General features: G+C 39.1%; 4 protein-coding genes and 1 long non-coding RNA gene across 5 annotated transcripts in view; 3 read left to right on the top strand and 2 right to left on the bottom strand.

Annotated features, from left to right (window-relative positions):
• The window catches only part of LOC145479914 (MAM and LDL-receptor class A domain-containing protein 1-like), a 266,467-nt gene that overhangs the window by 188,954 nt on the left and 58,245 nt on the right, over window positions 1-19,268 (top strand). The window lies entirely within an intron of this gene.
• Window positions 1-19,268, top strand: part of LOC145480379 (uncharacterized) — a 79,363-nt gene that overhangs the window by 24,407 nt on the left and 35,688 nt on the right. The window lies entirely within an intron of this gene.
• Window positions 1-19,268, bottom strand: part of LOC145480881 (uncharacterized) — a 124,881-nt gene that overhangs the window by 83,430 nt on the left and 22,183 nt on the right. The gene's annotated exons all lie outside the window — the stretch shown is intronic.
• LOC145484325 (adenosine receptor A3-like) lies at window positions 6,190-8,902 on the top strand. Its single transcript, XM_081462963.1, has one exon. The coding sequence runs from the start codon at window positions 6,479-6,481 to the stop codon at window positions 7,511-7,513; it is 1,035 nt and encodes a 344-aa protein (XP_081319089.1). The 5' UTR covers window positions 6,190-6,478; the 3' UTR covers window positions 7,514-8,902.
• LOC145460901 (uncharacterized) lies at window positions 11,930-19,175 on the bottom strand. Its single transcript, XM_081445611.1, has 2 exons — window positions 16,276-19,175; window positions 11,930-15,302 (listed from the first exon to the last, which is right to left on the bottom strand). Exon 2 carries the CDS (start codon window positions 13,253-13,255, stop codon window positions 12,407-12,409), a length of 849 nt encoding a protein of 282 aa, XP_081301737.1. The 5' UTR covers window positions 13,256-15,302; window positions 16,276-19,175; the 3' UTR covers window positions 11,930-12,406.

The raw sequence follows: 19,268 nt of genomic DNA, 5'->3' as shown, positions 1-19,268 counted from the left end.
CTATGTCGGCGGGTGCCATGTACACCTGGTAGGGTCACCCATGCCGAACAGGTCAAAGGGTAGGGGTCAGACGAAGAGGCTCCCTGGTCCTCCAGGTTGGGGGTTGGGCTGCGGGCTGATAACCCGCTCCTGTAAAAAACATATTATTACCGAAACCAGAAGCAGAATAATTTCAAATGATCTGGGGGACGTCGTGGTCACTCCTCACACCATGAGAGGATCGATGACGCATGGGGGTGAAAGCCAAACGGAGGCCCTTGGGCAGATGAGATCACCAGTCCACCCAAAGAACGTCATGAAGATAGGAAACTGGAACGTGAGAACGCTATACCAGAGTGGAAACATAGCACAGGCATCAAGAGAGATGAAGAAGAGAGGTATTGAAATCATGGGAATTAGTGAGACACATTGGACAGGACAAGGAAAAGCAGTACTGGAGGGGGGAGACACTATCATATACTCTGGCAGAGAAGATGACAACCACAGAGGCGGAGTAGGAATACTGATGACCAGATTCGCAGCAAGATCACTCATAGATTGGACACCAATAAGCGAAAGGATAATTACAGCCAGGTTCTATTCCAAGCATGTTAAGATGACGATTGTACATGTATATGCACCAATAGAGGATGCAGAAGAGTCTGTAAAGGACGAATTCTACGAGAGACTACAGGATGTGCTGAATAACAAAAAAGAACACGATATGCTGGTAATCACAGGTGATATGAATGCAAAGGTCGGTGAAGACAACCGAGGTTATGAGAGAATCATGGGTAGACAAGGCATTGGGAGAATGAACGACAATGGAGAAAGACTTTGCGAATTTTGTGATATGAATGAACTGATAATAACAGGAACGTGGTTTCCACATAGAGATATTCACAAAGCCACCTGGGTATCGCCGGATGGAAAAACGAGAAATCAAATAGACCATGTGCTGATAAACAAGAAGTTTCGTAACTCAGTAATTGACACCAGAGTCTATAGATCAGCAGACATTGGAAGCGATCACTATCTTGTATGCATGAAAGTGAAGCTAAGACTAAGAAAACAACAACCCAAAGAACAGGGAAGTATAAGGGCAAGGTATGACACCAACAAGTTGAAAGAAAAGAATGTTTTGGAAACCTTTATGATCACTTTGCAGAATAGATATCAGGCATTGGAAGAGGAGTCACCGGATGGAGAGGAGGACGACGAGATAGAAAAGGAGTTTCATATAATGGAAGAAGCATACACGAAAACAGCAGATGAAGTATTAGGCCGTCCTAGGAAGAAAAGAAAGCCATGGATAACAGAAGAATCATGGGCGCTTATTGACCAAAGAAAAGAGATAAACAAGAAGATTCTAAGTACTCGTTCAGAGAGGATCAAAAAACGACTAAGAACGGAATACAAGGAAAAGAGTAAAGAAGTTATGAAGAGCATAAGGAGTGATAAAAGGAAGTGGATGGATGGCATCGCAAGTGAGGCAGAGGATGCTGCAAGAAAACAAAAAATGAGAAAATTATACGGATTGACGAAAGTGCTATGCAATGAAAGACCTAAGAGCAGCACAGCCATCCTTGATAAGAGCGGTAATCTCGTGAGTGGAAAGAAAGAAATGCAGGCAAGATGGACAGAGCATTTTAGAGAAGTACTGAACAGAGAAGAACCAACAGATCCTATAACAATGGAAGATGAATGTGAGTTCGAGCTAGGCGAATTGATTGAAGAAATCGCGATCACTGAACCAACAATTGGCGAGATAAAAGTAGCAATTGAGCGTTTAAAGAATGGGAAATCTCCAGGCGTCGACTCCATCACGGCTGAATTGTTAAAGGCGCACAAGGAATTCTCGGCAACGAAAGTGCATCAGCTACTGAAGAAAGTATGGAAACATGAAAAGATCCCAGACAAATGGAAAAGAGGGTTGATCATCAAATTGCCAAAGAAGGGAAACCTCAAAGAATGTAAGAACTGGAGGGGAATTACTCTACTTTCAGTAGTCGGCAAAATACTTGGACGGATTGTGATTGATCGAATACAGAATGGAGTTGATATCAGACTGAGGAACGAGCAAGCAGGGTATAGAAAAGGCAGGGGAACAACAGAACAGATTTTCATATTAAGGAACATCATTGAACAAGCAAACGAGTGGCAGGCAAGCTTATATATTAACTTCATAGACTTTGAAAAAGCATTTGATTCCATCCACCGTGAAAGTCTATGGTTAATTATGCGGAAATATGGAATCCCGAACAAGATAGTAAGGATGGTAAAAGTGTTCTATGAAGACTTCAATTGTGCTGTAGAAGATCAGGCAGAAGCATGTGAGTGGTTCAGCATCAAAACAGGCGTCAAGCAAGGATGCAATATGTCTGGATTTCTATTCTTGATAGCTATGGATTGGATTATGAGAAGGACTGTAGGAAAAGGAGAAAACGGAATCAGGTGGAACTTTACATCTAAACTCGATGATTTAGATTTTGCAGATGATGTGGCGCTTTTGTCTTCTACTAAACAGCATATACAGAACAAGACTACTAAAATGAATGAGGAAGCAAGACGGGTCGGGCTGAAAATCAACAAAGGAAAGACAAAGGTGATGAGGATCAACGGGAAGAGTCAGGAGAAGGTTGCAGTAGATGGGCAAGATATCGGCGAAATTGAGGTGTTTAATTATCTGGGGGCTATCATTTGTAAGGAGGGAGGAGGAATGAAAGATCTGAAAAACAGGCTGTCCAAGGCGAGAGGGACATTTGCCAGACTCAAAAGAATATGGAACTCAAGGAACATCATGAAGAGGACCAAGCTTAGACTGTTTAAAACCTTAGTTGTACCGGTGCTACTGTATGGATGTGAGACATGGAAGATGAACATGGGAGATGAGCAACGAATAGATGTGTTTCACAACAAATGCCTCAGGAGGATTCTCAAAATAAAATGGCAAGATCACGTTACCACTAGAGAGCTCCTTGAGAAGGCAGAGACGAAGTTCCTTAGTGAAGAGGTTAAGAGGAGAAGATGGAAGATGATAGGGCATGTCTTACGACAAAACAGAAACAGCCATACCAACATAGCCCTATCATGGACACCTGAAGGAAAAAGGAAGAGAGGAAGGCCTAAGACCACCTGGCGAAGAACAGTTGAGAGAGAGAGGAACAGCGCAGGATGGCGTACATGGGATGAGGCAAGAGCTGCTGCAGCCAACAGAGAAAATTGGAGGCATTCTGTGGAGGCCTTATGTGCCACGAGGCACAAAGAAGCTAAGTGAAGTGAATACATTGAACGAAAAAAAAAAAAAAGAAACCAAAGTCCTGTTTTTGCTTCTTCACTGACGGCAAGCAACACAAAGTGCATGAACTTGACATGATTACCCTCAGAAATCATGCACTGCGGTCATACATGACACCACTACCCGTGACCTTGAGTGTCCTTGACATGATTATTATATAATCTGCAGCTACTAGATGATATCACAGGTGCTGATTTTGAAAATTCACTGTACGCTTTCGGCCAATCAGAAAAGAGATTATAATGAGTTCAATGTATAATAAACTGAATTAATGTTGCCCTTTGGTCAGTGCTTACTTGTGATCAATAAGAAGGACAGGGGCAAAATGACATCATAAACATCAATTCCTTTTTCTGTTTTGACTCTGAGTTCAGCTAAATGTATCACTATTTTGTCCTTACCACAATGTGATGTCATCTGTGATCAATTGCTGAACAGACACATGACTCTATTTGTTAAACTGAAGTGTCCATAGTTTGATTAGCAGCTAGGATTTGCATTTTTTGCTCATTAAAGTACAAAATAGAAGAACAATGAGCCTACACTGTAAATCACAGAGTTAAAACCACAACATTCTCAAATGAATAAAACATCACTTACCCCACTTCTTCCAAGATTTAGGAAGTTTAAAATGGTTTGCCAGCCATTGTCCAGTAACTTTGTCTCCAGTTTGACATAGACTTGTAACTAATCTGGCGCTCGCATGGCAATTTGTTGCTTTTGCTGAACCTCGGGCGTAAACGCGAAGTCTGCTGCAGCTTTGAGTCCTTTGTTTAGGGCAACAATCTCTACGGCTTCTGAAACTGCTGAACTCACAGCCAACTGGTGTTCCTGATTGCCATAAATAGATCCGTAGCCCAGAATGGCTCCCAAACTTCCATAAGAAGAGTTGAAGGCATTTTGGATCGCATCTAAAGCAATGCCACAAACCGCGGCGTCGACAAAATCTGGATCGGACCGGACCGGATCACGGATCGGATCATGGATCGGATCGCGGATCGGATCACGGATCGGATCACAGAAAAAAAAAAAAAACGTTTTAAAGAAAAAAAAATGAAATCGTTTATAAGATAATAATAAATAAAAAATAAAAGTGGAAAACTAAAATATGTTAAATAAAAATAAGAATCCCGGATTTGACGCAATGACGTGTTAATTACAGAGAATGATAAGAGGTCATTTAAAAAGCCACATAAGCGCCTGATTTACGACGAATTTAAATTGTAATGAACAGGCAGATGTAGTTATATTAGAACGTTAGTTGGCTTGAAGCTTGCGTGAACCTTCCATTCTCGTTTTGGAAATTGTTGTTAGTATCAGTAGCTAATTCTCGGCTACTTTTTCGTGTCAGATGTGAGCGTTACAGTTAGCGTTACAGTTAATGAGAAAGCTTACGTGCGAAAGCTTAAGGACATGACTTGCTTTAAAGGAGCTACGTCACGATTTGCGCATCTTGAAAAAACTAGCCTAGTTTTTCTAGTTCGTCATTTGCAGTCCTCGTTAATCTTTGCCATCGTTAACGATCCTCATTCCGTTTTGATTTGTTCTTGCCTCTTAAGTGCTTTCTATCCTAGAACACGATCATTTTAAGGTTTTATTCCATATAAAGGCAACTCTTTACGACCCTAAAAATGACTTTAAAAATCGTGACGTAACTCCTAAAATGTTGTCTATTCTCGGGTTGCGTTATCGTTCACACTATCGATGTTATTCCTATAATTTTTTGTAAAACAGCTATATTTCCTTGAAATACAAATGGTCTGTTTCGTTTTATTCAAGTACGAAATATGGTATTCCAAACTCACATCTTGTAAAAGTATAGACTTGTCTCAGAAACGGAAATTGTTTGAAATCATCAGGTGTTTAATGTTATTAGTGTTTTTAGTTTTTGTGTTTCGATTCATACGTTCGTCCTAATATTACCATGCTGACGCGATTTATGACAGTTTACCTTTGATGCAAGCGAATATACGAAATATCATTTATCTGAACTGCGGGGAAAGATATGAAGACATGATTGATCATTGCAATCAAAACCCAATAGCCTGAAAAAAATTCATCTGTGACCAGCTCCCAGTTGGCTTGATATTATAAAAGAATAAAGGAATATCACACCTGAATTAAATAAAACGTTCCGCTCACAGTAGTCAATCTAGTGTAATTTGCTCAACAAAATTTTGAATTTTGAATCTTGAATTTTGAATTTTGAATTTTTTTTCCTTGATCCGATCCGTGATCCGATCCGTGATCCGGTCCGTGATCCGGTCCGTGATCCGGTCCGTGATCCGATCCGATCCGATCGAGGTTTTGTCGACGCCGGATTCCCGCTGACTCCTGAGAAGGGTTAAGCTCCTCAAAAAACTCAAAACCGTTGCCTAGGCAATATTCTATTTTATTGTAATCAGGCCTCATTTACAATTTTATCTTCTAGCTTTTTTCACGCTTGTTTTTATTCTCAATTTTTCGCACCCCATTCGTATATATTTTCGCTTGCGCGCCACATTTTTCATTCGTTAAAGGCTATAGACTGATAGCCGAAAGCTTATGTTTTTAATATATTTTTAACCAGAGAACGTTTTTATTCCAATATGTCTTATCCTGGTTACAGTTCTATTTTTACTTTTTGTACTGATCAACACTACTTCCAAAACATTTGCATTTTTGACAAAATTTCATGCTGCTATCCTATTATGTTTATGCTTCGAATAAAAATAACTTAGTATTTAGCTAATATTCCAGCTGCTTTGTAAAAATTTCAATGGAGGATCATTCTTGTCCCTGTAGTAACTAGTACAGAGTTGCAAGAATCACGTTCCTTACAAAACCTAGACTTTTGTTCCAATTGCAAATTACTTCAACATAGTTACACTTATCGTTAATATATCGATCGATGCAGTATGTGTTATTTTTAACTGTGTAATTCCTGTTTGATGTTTGAGGAAATTAATTCTACAATTCCACTGCATTAATAAAGTTGCTCATGCCATATGCTGCAGATGTCAGAAACAAAACGTCATGTGAAAGATTAGCTCCTGATGATTGGTCTCTCGATCGGTGAAATATAAACTACAAATTTAACCATGATGTGCCACATGCTCCTCAGTCTCACATAGTGCGGATTAAAGAACTCCGCCTTCTCTTATCCAGTAAGAGTGAGACGTTTTTATCGGCAAAGTTTACTCGGCGTTTTAAAAGCTAAAAATGAATCTCACTACAGCAGCAGCTAAAACTAGCTCAGAGAACGCGACTATTTCATCAAGAAGTGTTCCTTCCAAGGCAGAAGGCGTCGCATTGTCTGCCGCATTTATTTTGATATTTGTATTTATTATTGTGGGAAACTCGCTCACCATTGTTCTGTTTGCAGTAAACAGGAGCCTTCGTAAGAGAAGTTTGCTCCTAGTCATCAATATGGCGTTTGCTGACCTGATGTTAGGAATCCTATCGCTACCTATCTACATTTACGATGTTGGGAGAAGTTTTCAACTTTGGAACGGCGGTTGGTCGATGTCTTTGTCAATTTTCTACGGGTTCGTTGATACCTTTTTCTCGCAAGCGTCGTTAATTTCTGCAGCTTTCATATCTGGCGAGAGATTTTACGCCATTCAACGGCCGTTTAAGCACCGAACTCTGTCAATGCGAGCATACTGTGTTACGATTTTTACTGTGTGGGCATTGACTCTGCTTATCGCCACCCTCTGGAGTACATTGTCTTCCCTTATTTCCTACAAACGCACTGTGCATGTTTGGACGCCATTCATCTTGATTCTAATATTCATCGTATGTGGTTGTAACATCGGCATTTGGAGAAGGTTTCGACACGGAAGTATTGCTTCACAACAGCAAAACAGAGACTCTCAAAACAAACGATTAACAAAGACCTTGATGTTTGTATCTTTTCTTGTTTCGCTGTCGTGGCTCCCTTTAGTTATTTTCAACTGTTTAATCTACGTCTTTGATGTCCAGATACCATTGAAATATTATTACCTGGTGAACGTTATAAATTACTCCAACTCGTTTGCAAATCCAGTTGTGTACGCATTGAGAATACCCGAGTTAAGAGAAGCCTTGGCGTTGTGCTGTTTAAGAAGGCCAGCGGCGTCAAACATTGAAATAAAATTAAGTAGAAACGAGAAGACTTTCGCTTTGACGCCGGCGACAGAGCTAAGAACACCACGAACGAAGACCAGTGATCTACAACTGGCGTTTGAACAGGAAGTCATGGAAACCGAACTTTAGAAACCCAATGCTGGTGTGGTATATAGCATACATGCTTGAAGAATGTTCTTAAGAGTATTGAACATAAATCTGATTTTAAAATTACTGCTATCTTACAATATAATATTTTGGAAAAGAGATCATCAGGAGGCTGAATTCACAGATTTTGACTCTTAATATTTTTTACACAATGTGTTTTGTTTTTGTTTTTTCTTATTTTGAACTTCCCGTTTAATTTTTGGGAAAATCTATTCTACAGTTTTATTGATGAAAAAGAACTATTTACATATGTTTGACAAAACTGTCAGTTCATTACCAACTGTTAGTTTACCCTCTGTAGAGTGTATGAGTAAGTAGTTTGATCAGGCAACACTTATTTTAAGTTGCCGCAAGCAGCAAAACATACTACTGCAGCAGTACTGCTACTCGGGTTTGATTTAGTTTGCTAGCTTTTGCCAATGCTTGTGTCTCTTGCTATATTTTAGCTTTGCCTTAATCTTCTCCTATCCAGGCCTTTTAATGTTGGGAAGATATAAGAACGGCTCTGTCAATACCCTAGTCTTGTTCTATTCGCGGGAATGTAAGTGGATCGGACCTACTGGTAACAAATGAGATGGCGAAGTTTTAGCGTGTTAAATATAAGAAGATATGCTTTTCCTGACGGTGACAAAGGCTAACTGAAAAAAAAAAAAAAAAAAAAAACAGCCTCCAAACTCTTCAACTCGAAGTCGAACTTGAAACACTGCAGTCAGTAATTTAAATCGTGTTCTAGTGAGCTGGTCGCCTGTAGCTCAATTGTTAGATTCAACTACAAGTTAATTTGGAGAACTGGAAGTCGCTGTCTATAAGTATGCCTTCTCATTGTTTTTTGTTTTTGTTTCTGTTTTTTGTTTTGTTTTTTTTATATATTTATATTTTTCGCTCTCTAGAACATTTCGTTTAATCGAACAGATATTTTGATATTAAAACACAACGACGTAATTTTCATAATTTTATGAAAATCATTTGCATAATAATCTGCATAAATAGAGTAAATGAAGTCATGGACAAACGATAAAGACAGGTTTCTGAGAAAGAGATAAGCTAGACTAATTTGGAAGACAATTCATCAAAACGAATTCTCCTGACAAATAGATTTTAGCAGAAGAAAGTAACACTGCCGTTGATAAAATAATTTGAAAACACCATGAGCCATGATTTCAAGGATTTCAGGGGAGCCACCAAACATGTTGATCACATAACAGAACTGTCTTCTGTGCTTTTTGGCGGCATTTCTTGTTCTTTGTTATTGAGGAAGACAAGACATAGTTGTTAATCATTATATTCTTTCTTACTTAACATGGGGACTCCCGCACAAAAAAAGTTTGCACATTTTTTTTGTTGTGGGCAGTGTTCTCCTTTTCAGGCGGAAACCGGTAAAATTTACCGCCTGTAGCACCACTCACTACTGCCTAAAATCCCTTAGAATTCTTAAAAACATTCAACAGGTAAAGGAAAAAAAATATAGTTGTTTCACCTTGTAAAAGAATTAATAAACAGATTAAAAGATAAACTGCGCAGGCTATGGTTTGTAAGTATTATCTGTGGCTTTCGAAAACAAAAGTGTTTAAAATCTATTTTCAGACGACATTTTGAGAGAATCCTTGATAATAAAATTCTTCCAGAACGTGAATGAAAACGAATATGCAGCGATTTCGTTTGGTTTTAAGAGACGACCGCTGATTTTGTAGTGACACTTCATGTAAGGACAGCGAGGATACCCCGAATGTGGCTTTGGCCTATTTTTCTGTGACTTTAGGGCAAGAGAATTCAGAGAAAGAATACAACACTTAAAAATGAAAATGCTGTTTGATTTCATTTGACATCTAAAGCTAAAGGTGTAAAATTAGTAAACCGTAATGCATATTAGGTGGAGGTCTTTTCAAAGAAAATGTCTTTATTAGGCAACGACAACATCGACGATGAAGTGGCTTTGCAACTTGTGAAAGAAACACCTGTCTTGGAAAGCACATAACCTACATTGATTAGAATTCCATGTAATGTACAGAGCAGACCTAATAAACAAGGCTGCACTTCACCCATGATTGCTTTACCGGTTTAAAATGTTCTTTTACCTGTTGTACTGAAATAAGGGAGAACTCTGTGTGGGGTACGACTGAAATGTAGTGGTTACAAAATATGCAGTCCCCAAATCTCTACCAAATGAAATCTCACAAAAATAACAAAATAGTATACTTATCTAAAAAGTTAAAAAGTTTTGTTTTCTAACTTGATCCCCAAAGATAGTTAGCTATCTTCATTTTTGTATGGAGCCTCCTCCTGCTGAAAGGGTTTGCACCATATCTCAAAGTATAAGTATAAGCAAAATCACTCTGGCATGAACGATAAATATGATATTTTGCTGCTGATCATGAATACTTGCATAGGCTTCTGATAATAATTTTATTATTCAATTCCAAAGCGATTTGGTCTTTTTCTCGACTGAGATTGTGGACTACAGGAGCTGTTATTGGGTACCATTAATTAATTTTGCTATGAATAAATTATACCAAAAATTATAAGTAAGCTATGAGTAAGTTATATTATGTACGTGTATTTTGTCTGCACTACACAACCAAACGCACTCAAAGATGATGAGGCATAGGTACATTTGTCAGGAAAAGCCAGCATATCCAAGATATGTTTTGATTGACACACCAATTAAAGATAATGTACAGCAAAATGGATAAACAATACATCAATATCCTACATACACCAAAGCTGGACATGGGGTTATTTGGCAATCATTCAAACAACAGATTGAAATAATTTATAAATTGGAGAACACTATTTGTACAACGCTAGGGAACAAATTAACCTTACTGGACGTTGCGAATGGCAAGGCTGTCGGAAGAATGGGCATTTTCCATTTACAAAAACTTTCGGAAAATTTCTATCGGGCATTTCCGTTTGGGAAAAGCGCGTTCCATTTGTCACAAGTCCCATTCGTTCACAGGCCCCTCTCTGTCGCTTCTCTGAATTCGAATCTCCCGCAAATATTCAAAATGGAGGCCAATGTGGCCCATCAGATGTTGTTTTTGTGCGAGACGTTAGAAGTCTCTATAGAGGAAGAAAGTTTGATTAATTCAGGAGATGATGCAGTAGATATCTTTTCAGCTACCTCGACGTTCATGACATTTCCATTTAAAATGCAAACATAAAAACCAAAAATAAACAGCACATCTGCCGCTACATTAAGATGACACATGCGGGTACCAAAGCCTTGAAACCTGTGTCAACTCTGAAAGTAAGGTAGATCACTTAAAGAGGCACTGAGTGTTAATGAAAAAAGTTCAAATTAGTCCTCGACGATCGGTCTTGATAAAGCTCTAAATTTAACCGTAATATGGCACTTGGACAGGACCTGAATCTCACACAGCGCAGATTACAAAACTCCTGTTTCCTTCACCCAGTAACAGTAAGTTGTTATCGGAAAAAGTCAAAATTAAACGACGCTTTAATTGTTAAAAAAAAAGACCAAACAAAAACATGAATAGCACAGCAGCAGCCAACATTAGCGCGGGCGTTTGTTCACTTGTTTTCTACTCATTTCTCTGCTGTTCGTTCAGTTGTTATTGTTTGCGCAGTGGATATCTGACTCTTATTTTAACTCCTATTAAAGTTTTTAAATATCACATATCGAGGGCCAAAGTTCCTTTACTTGTAATTAAAATTTCAAAGAACACATCCCCACAGCGTTGGAGGTTTTCCTTCCTTTTGAAACTAAACGAAACGAAACGAAACGGAACGAAACACAAACAAATCATCCTCGAAAACATCCACGCAACGCGCGAGTAACATCCTCGATAGGACTGGGTGCCACGTCTAAAAATAACTTAAGAGCAGCTTACTCTAACGGTCACCTATACCTATGCAGGATAAAAAAAGAGGAATAGATTTTCTCATACTTTGTCAAGAAGAATATATTTTAATTACTGTAACTTTCAAGTCATTTGGATTTTTATTTTCTTGTCGACTGCGGCCTTACGTATTTTGCCCCGACAACAACAAAACTCGACCCCAAAATTACACATTTTACGAGCGCTAGCAAGCCGAAATAATAAGCGTGGCTTAAAAAAGCTAACCCAGGGTACTAAAATACCATCTTTTAGCAGTTATTTAAGTGCTGTCGGAAATTTAACTTTATAAATTTTTTTTTTTCTTTTTTTTTTTTTTTTTTTTTTTTTTTTTCACAATTCTCGTGTTATCTTTCCCGGATCTCCAATGTGGAGGCTATATACATTATAGATTTGCACTGGGTTTTCCTTTCAGTATGCAGATCTGAATTGTGATCAGGTTTTTATGACAAATTTTTAATTGAATACTACTGCTGATACTTGAACAACTCACACCCAAAGGTAATGAATCTTTTTTTCTCTCTCTCTTTACCATTCGCCATGTATGGACAGGCACAAATGAATTAACAAATGGTAAACGCCATAGCGTGCACTATTGAGTTATGGAGCGCGCGAAAATTCATTCATGACAACCGACTGCACACCAGCAACTCGATAAAGTTTAATCACGTTTCTTAAAATATCGATTAAAATCCTCTTTCTAAGGTCTGTATCCAACAACCGGTGAAATAGTTCAGCAGAATTATGAACAAACTGAAGAAAGTAGACAGCCGTCCAAAATCATTTAAAAATGGACTGAATTTCTGATCGATTCAGAGGATGAACTGTTGAAAACAATTTGCACGTTTTTAATAGTGCATTCGCCGAAGAGCGATTTCGTTGCCACTTGTTTGGTCTGGAACGACGTGGATTGGTGAGAAGTTTCTGATGGCTGGCTGTGATTGTTGCCAGAAGGAGGAAAGGCTCTCGACAAGACTTGGCTGCAGTTATGGAGCTGTGAGGTCGAAGGCCGCGAATTTTAGCTTATCAGAGACTGCTCACTGCAGTGTCCAGAACTGGCCATGATGTGGCGGTTTGAAATCCCAGCGTTGGACCAGAGAGTGATGGCAGTGGCTCTTACACAATATTTTGTGTAGATTTTGGATAAACCTACTTCTTCGCTGATGGTCTTCATCATTTTAGCGAGGCTGTTTATTCCTAGCGGTCGTGCTTCGTACGAAACGGCATCTAGAGCCTTGTTATTTTTCTTCGGATGCTGGAAAAACGCAGTACACTTTGAATTTACCTTCTGGAGATACAATTTGAGGGCCTTGTAGCAGTCACCTTGGTCTTCGGTCTCATACATTCTGACTTCTTTTTCTCTGCTTTCAACGTCCTTTAGTTCTCCGGGATGATTCTTTGATAATTCATCGTGACTTGTGGTTGCGTAATTTCTTTCAGCCGCATCGGTTTCAAACTTGAAGCTGTTCTTTGTCAAGCTTCTTTGCCCTTCAAGGCCCCTTCTGCAGAAAAACAGGACGAAATGAAACCAAAATTTTCTCAGCAAGGAAAGCGGTGACGACAAGGACAACACTTCCCTTGACTTCAGCTTCTGGAGGTCTCCTTCCTTGATAGCAGGTTTGTGCGAGAGATTTTCTTTGCCGCTTCGTTTTAGACTTTTTATTTGCGCATCTAGCATGAGCTTTGATCTTGCAAATCTTGGGTCAGTTGAAATTTGTAGGCCTCTGCTAAATGGCGGGGCATTGAGGTGTCTTTCTATCGAATGACGAAATCCCAGCAAGGTAGATCTACTGTAATCTTCGCCCTTTTTCGTTCTCGCTTCTGCATAAAATCTGCGTAGGTTTTGATCAGGCTGACCTATTTTCATCGCTTCAAGCAGGGTTTGAATTTGTTTTACCGCACACCAAGCTGAATATGACAAAAAGAAACGGACTATCAAAATTTGGATTGTGATGAAACTTAATCTTTCAATTTATTTTCCTCTGTTATCAAAGTAAGCGCTTTTTAAAATCGTGAAAACAGCAAATTGAAAATGTAATTCGTTGACATTGTCTACGCATCAGCATTTAACCACAGGCGGCCCAAGCTCATGATGCGAGGAGTGCGAACGTTCAGCGCGTGAAACGTGACATATTTACCGCCGACATCTACTATTACATAACCACCGAGTTTGGTTACGCGAAACGTGACCTTCGCCTTGCAGCATATGGTGGTGTTGTGTTACAACGGTTTGAATTTATAAAGGTTTGTATGGGGAAAAACGGTAGTCGACATTATAGCTGAAATTTTGATATTTTTGCAATAAAAATGACTTACCTCAATGCCTTGTTGTCTTTTCTATTGTCATCTCGCTTCTCAGCTCGGTCCGAAGACTTTTAAGCGAGTTATCGCTTCTTGGTTTTCCTCAACTAAGAAAGAGTAAAGGCTACACACTCGATTCTGGACTGACTCCCGCTCGAAGCGAAAAAAAACAACACTAAAATCCCGCCAGCCGCCCCAATTCCTCCGCAGAATCATAGTACAGGGTTAAGCGCTCCTTTTCAGTTAAATTCCAAGCCAAATTCATCTCCACAGCGCATGCTATAAAGCTCTAAATCGAAGAAAGCTAGCCATCCGGACTCAGTGATCATGCTGCCGGGACCATCCATGGCCACAGTCGAACAAATTGACCCTGACCGGGGGAAGGGAGTGCACAGTTCTCAATAAGCCAGGTACTTTGCTCCACGGTCCCCTAGGGACTGGTTGGCTTGTCATAACAACCAGGAATGCTCCGTCGGCGGCCTGGATTAAAATCTACCCAGGAGACCGTCGAGCAAAGTACCTGGCTTGTCGAGAACTGTGCGCTCCCTTCCCCTGGTCAGGGTCAATTTGTTAGCCCGGCATTCCGCTCGGGTTTCTAATGTGTCCATGGTTGGTCCCGGCAGCATGATCACTGATTCTTGATGGTTAGCTTTCTTCGACTCAGAGCTTTGTATCGTGAGCTGTAGAGATGAATTTGACTTGGGATTTGACTAAAAGGGAGCGCTTAACCCTGTACTATGATTCTGCGGAGGAATTGGGGCGGCTGGCGGGATTTCAGTGTTTTTTTCGCTTCGAGCGGGAGTCAGTCCAGAATCGCGTGTGTAGCCTTTACTCTTTCTTAGTAGAGGAAAACCAAAAAGCGATAACTCGCTTAAGAGGCTTCGGATCGAGCTGAGAAGCGAGATGACAATAGAAAAGACAACAAGGCATTGAGGTAAGTCATTCTTATTACCTCATGGTATGTACTTCATACCATGAGGTATAGTGATGGTTGGATTCGTCACTCCATTTCCGTTACACAATTAATTTATGCATTAACTCCACATTAAACATGAATTACACACGTTTCCCCCTGTCCCCCATACTAGATTTGATTTTGTCCACAAAGTCGTCTCATTCTTTTATGTTTATATATGTGGGAGGAGGGGGTGGGACAAAGGTGGTAGTACATGTTTACAAAATGACGTCCGTTGTGTTGAGCCCGACGCAAAAATAGGCAAGGCGAGTTTTCCTTCCTTTCGCTCCATCTTTGATCAAAATACATTTCTGAAGACCTCACAAACGAACAGGAAATGTGCTCAAGAAAGCTCGAGTCGAAAGAAATGGGTTTTAAAGTCTTAAAAGTTACGATGTCTCCAAGATACATTTGGACGACGAGGAATAGAATGCACAAAACGAACTATTCGGAATGAATGCTGTATGGTCTGGGGTAAAAGGTAAGCTGCCCTCCTTCTACTGTATTGCATTTTGAATTTTCTAAAAATACTCGCAGGATGTATGATTTAAAATTAAATGCGCTTTTAATATTTCACAATTCGCCTGGAAGCTGTTCGGAAAATGTCACATGACAAAGCACATCGATGAAGCTTTGGTCAAGTTCCTTCTTGCTGGGACTTAAATGCCACAACTGTGATAAGCTTTACAGTGTGGGGCCCAGTTCTCGGCCACTTTTTGTTCAGCGTTTATTTTTCGCGCCACAAATGAATCTGAATAAAAAGCAATTGCTTCAAAAGGTAGCTTGATTCCTTGTCTTCCGTTCTGCCGAGTTTTGTTTCGTCCTGCCAAGTTTTTCTGTGAGCACGTTGAGGTGACGCGAAGGTAGGTGAATTTGGTTTCCCCGAAAACGTGTTTGTTTACGGCTACTAGAATTACAGGGTTTAATTCAAGTTGATATTTTGTCCGTCTAGAAGGCCCAAATGAGCCAGTTCTTGGCATAAAGGACGTAGAGGGATAAAGCTATCTGTTAAATTTAAACTTTTCCTGGCCTGTTTAATTCTTTGACCTAAATTCACTCCTCAATATTTCTTTCGTACTTTCGGGTATTTACCTATTCTCGGCCACCCTGTTCGCCTTCAACACTAAAAGCGCCCATAGTTCTGTGTGGAGTATTCGTATCAAGTCAGTTGTAAAAATAAGGCTGTAATGGGTGGCATGCTGAAAACTATGAGCTCTGACTTAACCCAACTCTTTTTTAGCCTAGCTTGACTGCACTTAAGAGAAAAACTAGGTGTGCAAAACACTTCCTTTTCTAACATGAAACAAAGCTCTTTAAGGATAATTTGTGATCGAAATACCAAAACACAAGCCTTATAAGTGATTTAACACCAAAAAAATGATAATAAAGCGTTGTTTATTCTGAGGAATCGTGTGCACTCTTTTGAGGCCGAGAACTGGGCCTGCGGGCCGATAACTGGGCCCACGAACGAAGCCTCCATTTTCGTTATTACTTGGGAGAAAACAGCGTTGAGCAGTCGATAGCTCTACATGTGTAAACTGAATGCTGAAGTTAGTTGTGCGTGAAATTTTAAGTCCTTACGGCTATTCCAAGGTAAGAAATACAAGTTTACGTTTTTTGTGGCCGAGAACTGGGCCCCATACTGTAGCGATTGAACACAGCTGCCAAACAAATGCTAAATACAATAAATTATACGCCAAATAACAAATACCATAACAAATACAAAATATCAAACAACAAACAAATGCCAAACAGATGATCTGTTACCTGAATGCCACCTGAAATACACCAAGGTCAGGAGCAAATGATTACCGAAGGTAATCCTACAATACCCGAGCAGTTTGAAAATCAAAATAATATACCAGTTCAGTTGTCAATTGCAATTGTCAGTACAGAAATGCAGAAAAAATGTGAATGTACGGAATTCTAGAGCTACAGTACCATTGTCTCCCATCCTCAGTTTAGAATGACACGTGAAAGAGAACCCTCCAGAATTTCTTACAAAATGGTTACCAGATTTTCTAATGGCAAAAAAAAAAAAAAAAAAAAAAAAAAAAATGTCGGTGAAATTATACATAAAGAACTTAATGTCCCGAAATCGTCTAAGCTGAAGGCTATGTTGTTTGGATACCATCGTTGTCATTTCTTAGAGCGATATAGAAGTTCAAAATTCATGATTTTCTTAAAGAAGTATTTTATAAGACAAAGTTTAAGCTTGTGTATTTTTCGAACAAGGACTCCAAAGCATAAAAACTTGCCTTTGTTTTGTATGATAGCTGAAAGTAATATTTTCAGAAAATTAAGGCAGCTCCAAATGAAAACGTATCATTTTTTGAGCAGAATCATATCATTGAGTGGAGATGTGGAGTCAAATCCTGGTCCTGCAAATGAGTATTGCAAATCAGTACCTTTTATACCACCCACAAATTCTGTCTGTTTATTAAAATTCAGATTGTCTCAGCTAGGCAGAACTGCACTTGATGTTGGAGGAGGTGGTGATTGCTTTTTTAGGGCTGTATCACATCAACTCTATGGAAATCCTAATAGTCATTTCTATGTGCGCAGTGTTGGCATTCAGTATGTAGTGAATCACCCTGAACAATTTATAGAGAGTAAAACTGAGCATTCTTGGCAAGGTTATTTGGAAAGAATGTCATGTCAAGGAACATGGGCTGATGCTATCATAATTCAAGCTGTTGCCAATTGTCTTAATTTATCAATTCATATTGCTGAATCAAATCCAACTTTTTCTCCAGTTTCTGCTGTTGAACCAGTGAATGTTACAAATGCCCTAAACATTTACAATGAGATGAATTTCATTATGTTTCCATGGTAGAAAACAGAACAATGAAGATAAGAGACAACAGCAAACAACAAAAAATGCAGATGAAAACAAACCAGTTGATAACAGTGAAAAACGTAAAGCTTACAGAAGAAAATACATGACAGAATACATGAAAGACAGAAGAGCTGACGATAACTTTAGAATATATGAGAATCAAAAACGAGTACAAGGCTGCAACATTAATGGTGAAACATCTAGGAACAAGAAACACCAGGCTGCTAAAAGGACAAAATTGAACCCAGAACATGTCAGAGAAATTGAGCAGCGCTCCTTCAGAAAACGAAAAGTAGAAAACCTGCAACACATAAGGGAAATAACCAAACAGTTGGTAAGAAAAAGACAAAAGACTGAGGCTCTGGCAAGTGTATCGCAACTAACATGTAGCAGTCATGAGTTGCAGCCAGAAGAAAATAAGTGCGATGTAATTTCTATGATAAATTTGTTTTACACGAACATTGTATTGTGGCCCAGAATATGTATGCACTTGTTGTGACCAATTGTGGTTCAAATGCTCTGTAGTGAAAAGTTATCCAAACAAATATAGGGCATGTTCACTAGACATTGTTGAGTCCTGTCTTACTGGTTTTAAAAGTGCCAATGCCACTGAATGGATCTGCATGACTTGCAATAAAAAAAAGTCTAAAAAAGGTCTAAAAAAGCAATTGTCTAACTTGTAGTAAAAAAGGTCTAAAACAAGGCAGGTTACCCCGCTGTTCTAAAGCCAATAAGACGGGTTTTCCTTATAAGCTTAATGTCTTGAATTTCACATCACTAGAAGAGCGACTAATATTACCTCGTATACCTTTTATGCAAATCAGTGAACTACCTAGGGGTGGTCAATTGTCTTTTCATGGAAACATTGTCAATGTGCCAAGTGATGTAAATTCAACTGTTCATTGTCTCCCAAGGCCAAGAAGCGAATCACAGACCATTCCAATAAAACTTAAAAGGCGACTTGGTTACAAGCATCACTATCAGTTTCAGAATGTCAGACCTAAGAAAGTATTAAATGCAGCCAAATATCTTGTAGACACTAGTGAATTATTTAAAACTGAAGGCATAAAAGAGCAAAATGCATGGATAGATGGCATCACTTCGCAACCCATGAAGAGTGGGGTGAGTTTGTTCAAAACCCTTACACATCCAGTGCTGATGTGCAAACTAATGAAATTACCACAAATTGTCAAAACAATGTTTGCACTGCTGATGTTCATAATCCAGACAGAGAAAAAGACACTAAAAGGATTACCAGTGTTTCTTGTCAAAATGTTATGTATATTAGATGAAGACCTTATTTCTATAAACATGCTCAACTAATGGCTGCTTATTAACGTGATGCACTTTTCAACTAAACACCTTACAAATGGAACACTTCTTAGTTCCAAAAGAGGTAAAGGACAGCACTTCGTAGAATAATTACCACATACCATGAGGTAGCTCGAAGGAGCCTTTGATTGGAAAAATATTAAAATTTCAGCTATAATGTCGATTACCGTTTTTCCCCATACAAACCTTTATAAATTCAAACCGTTGTAACACAACTCCACCATATGCTGCAAGGTGAAGGTCACGTTTCGTGTAACCAAACTCGGCGGTTATGTAATAGTAGATGTCGGCGGTAAATATGTCACGTTTCACGCGCTGAACGTTCGCATAAAGATTTAAAAAATAAATAAATAATAACTCCTCGCATCTTGCGCTTGGGCCGCCTGTGATTTAACTGGGTTTACACATAACTTAGGAACAATTTCTAAATATTTAAAAAGTCTTAAATCTTTA

The sequence above is a fragment of the Orbicella franksi genome, chromosome 1, assembly GCF_964199315.1.
Source record: "Orbicella franksi chromosome 1, jaOrbFran1.1, whole genome shotgun sequence".
Lineage (NCBI taxonomy): Eukaryota > Metazoa > Cnidaria > Anthozoa > Scleractinia > Merulinidae > Orbicella > Orbicella franksi.
Note: the sequence above shows the minus strand (reverse complement) of the source record. Positions and strands in the feature narration are given on the sequence as shown.

Bases quoted from the DNA above. Each gene is read 5' to 3' on its own strand.
- LOC145484325 (XM_081462963.1), top strand. From the start codon at position 6,479: ATGAATCTCACTACAGCAGCAGCTAAAACTAGCTCAGAGAACGCGACT.
- LOC145460901 (XM_081445611.1), bottom strand. From the start codon at position 13,255: ATGAAAATAGGTCAGCCTGATCAAAACCTACGCAGATTTTATGCAGAA.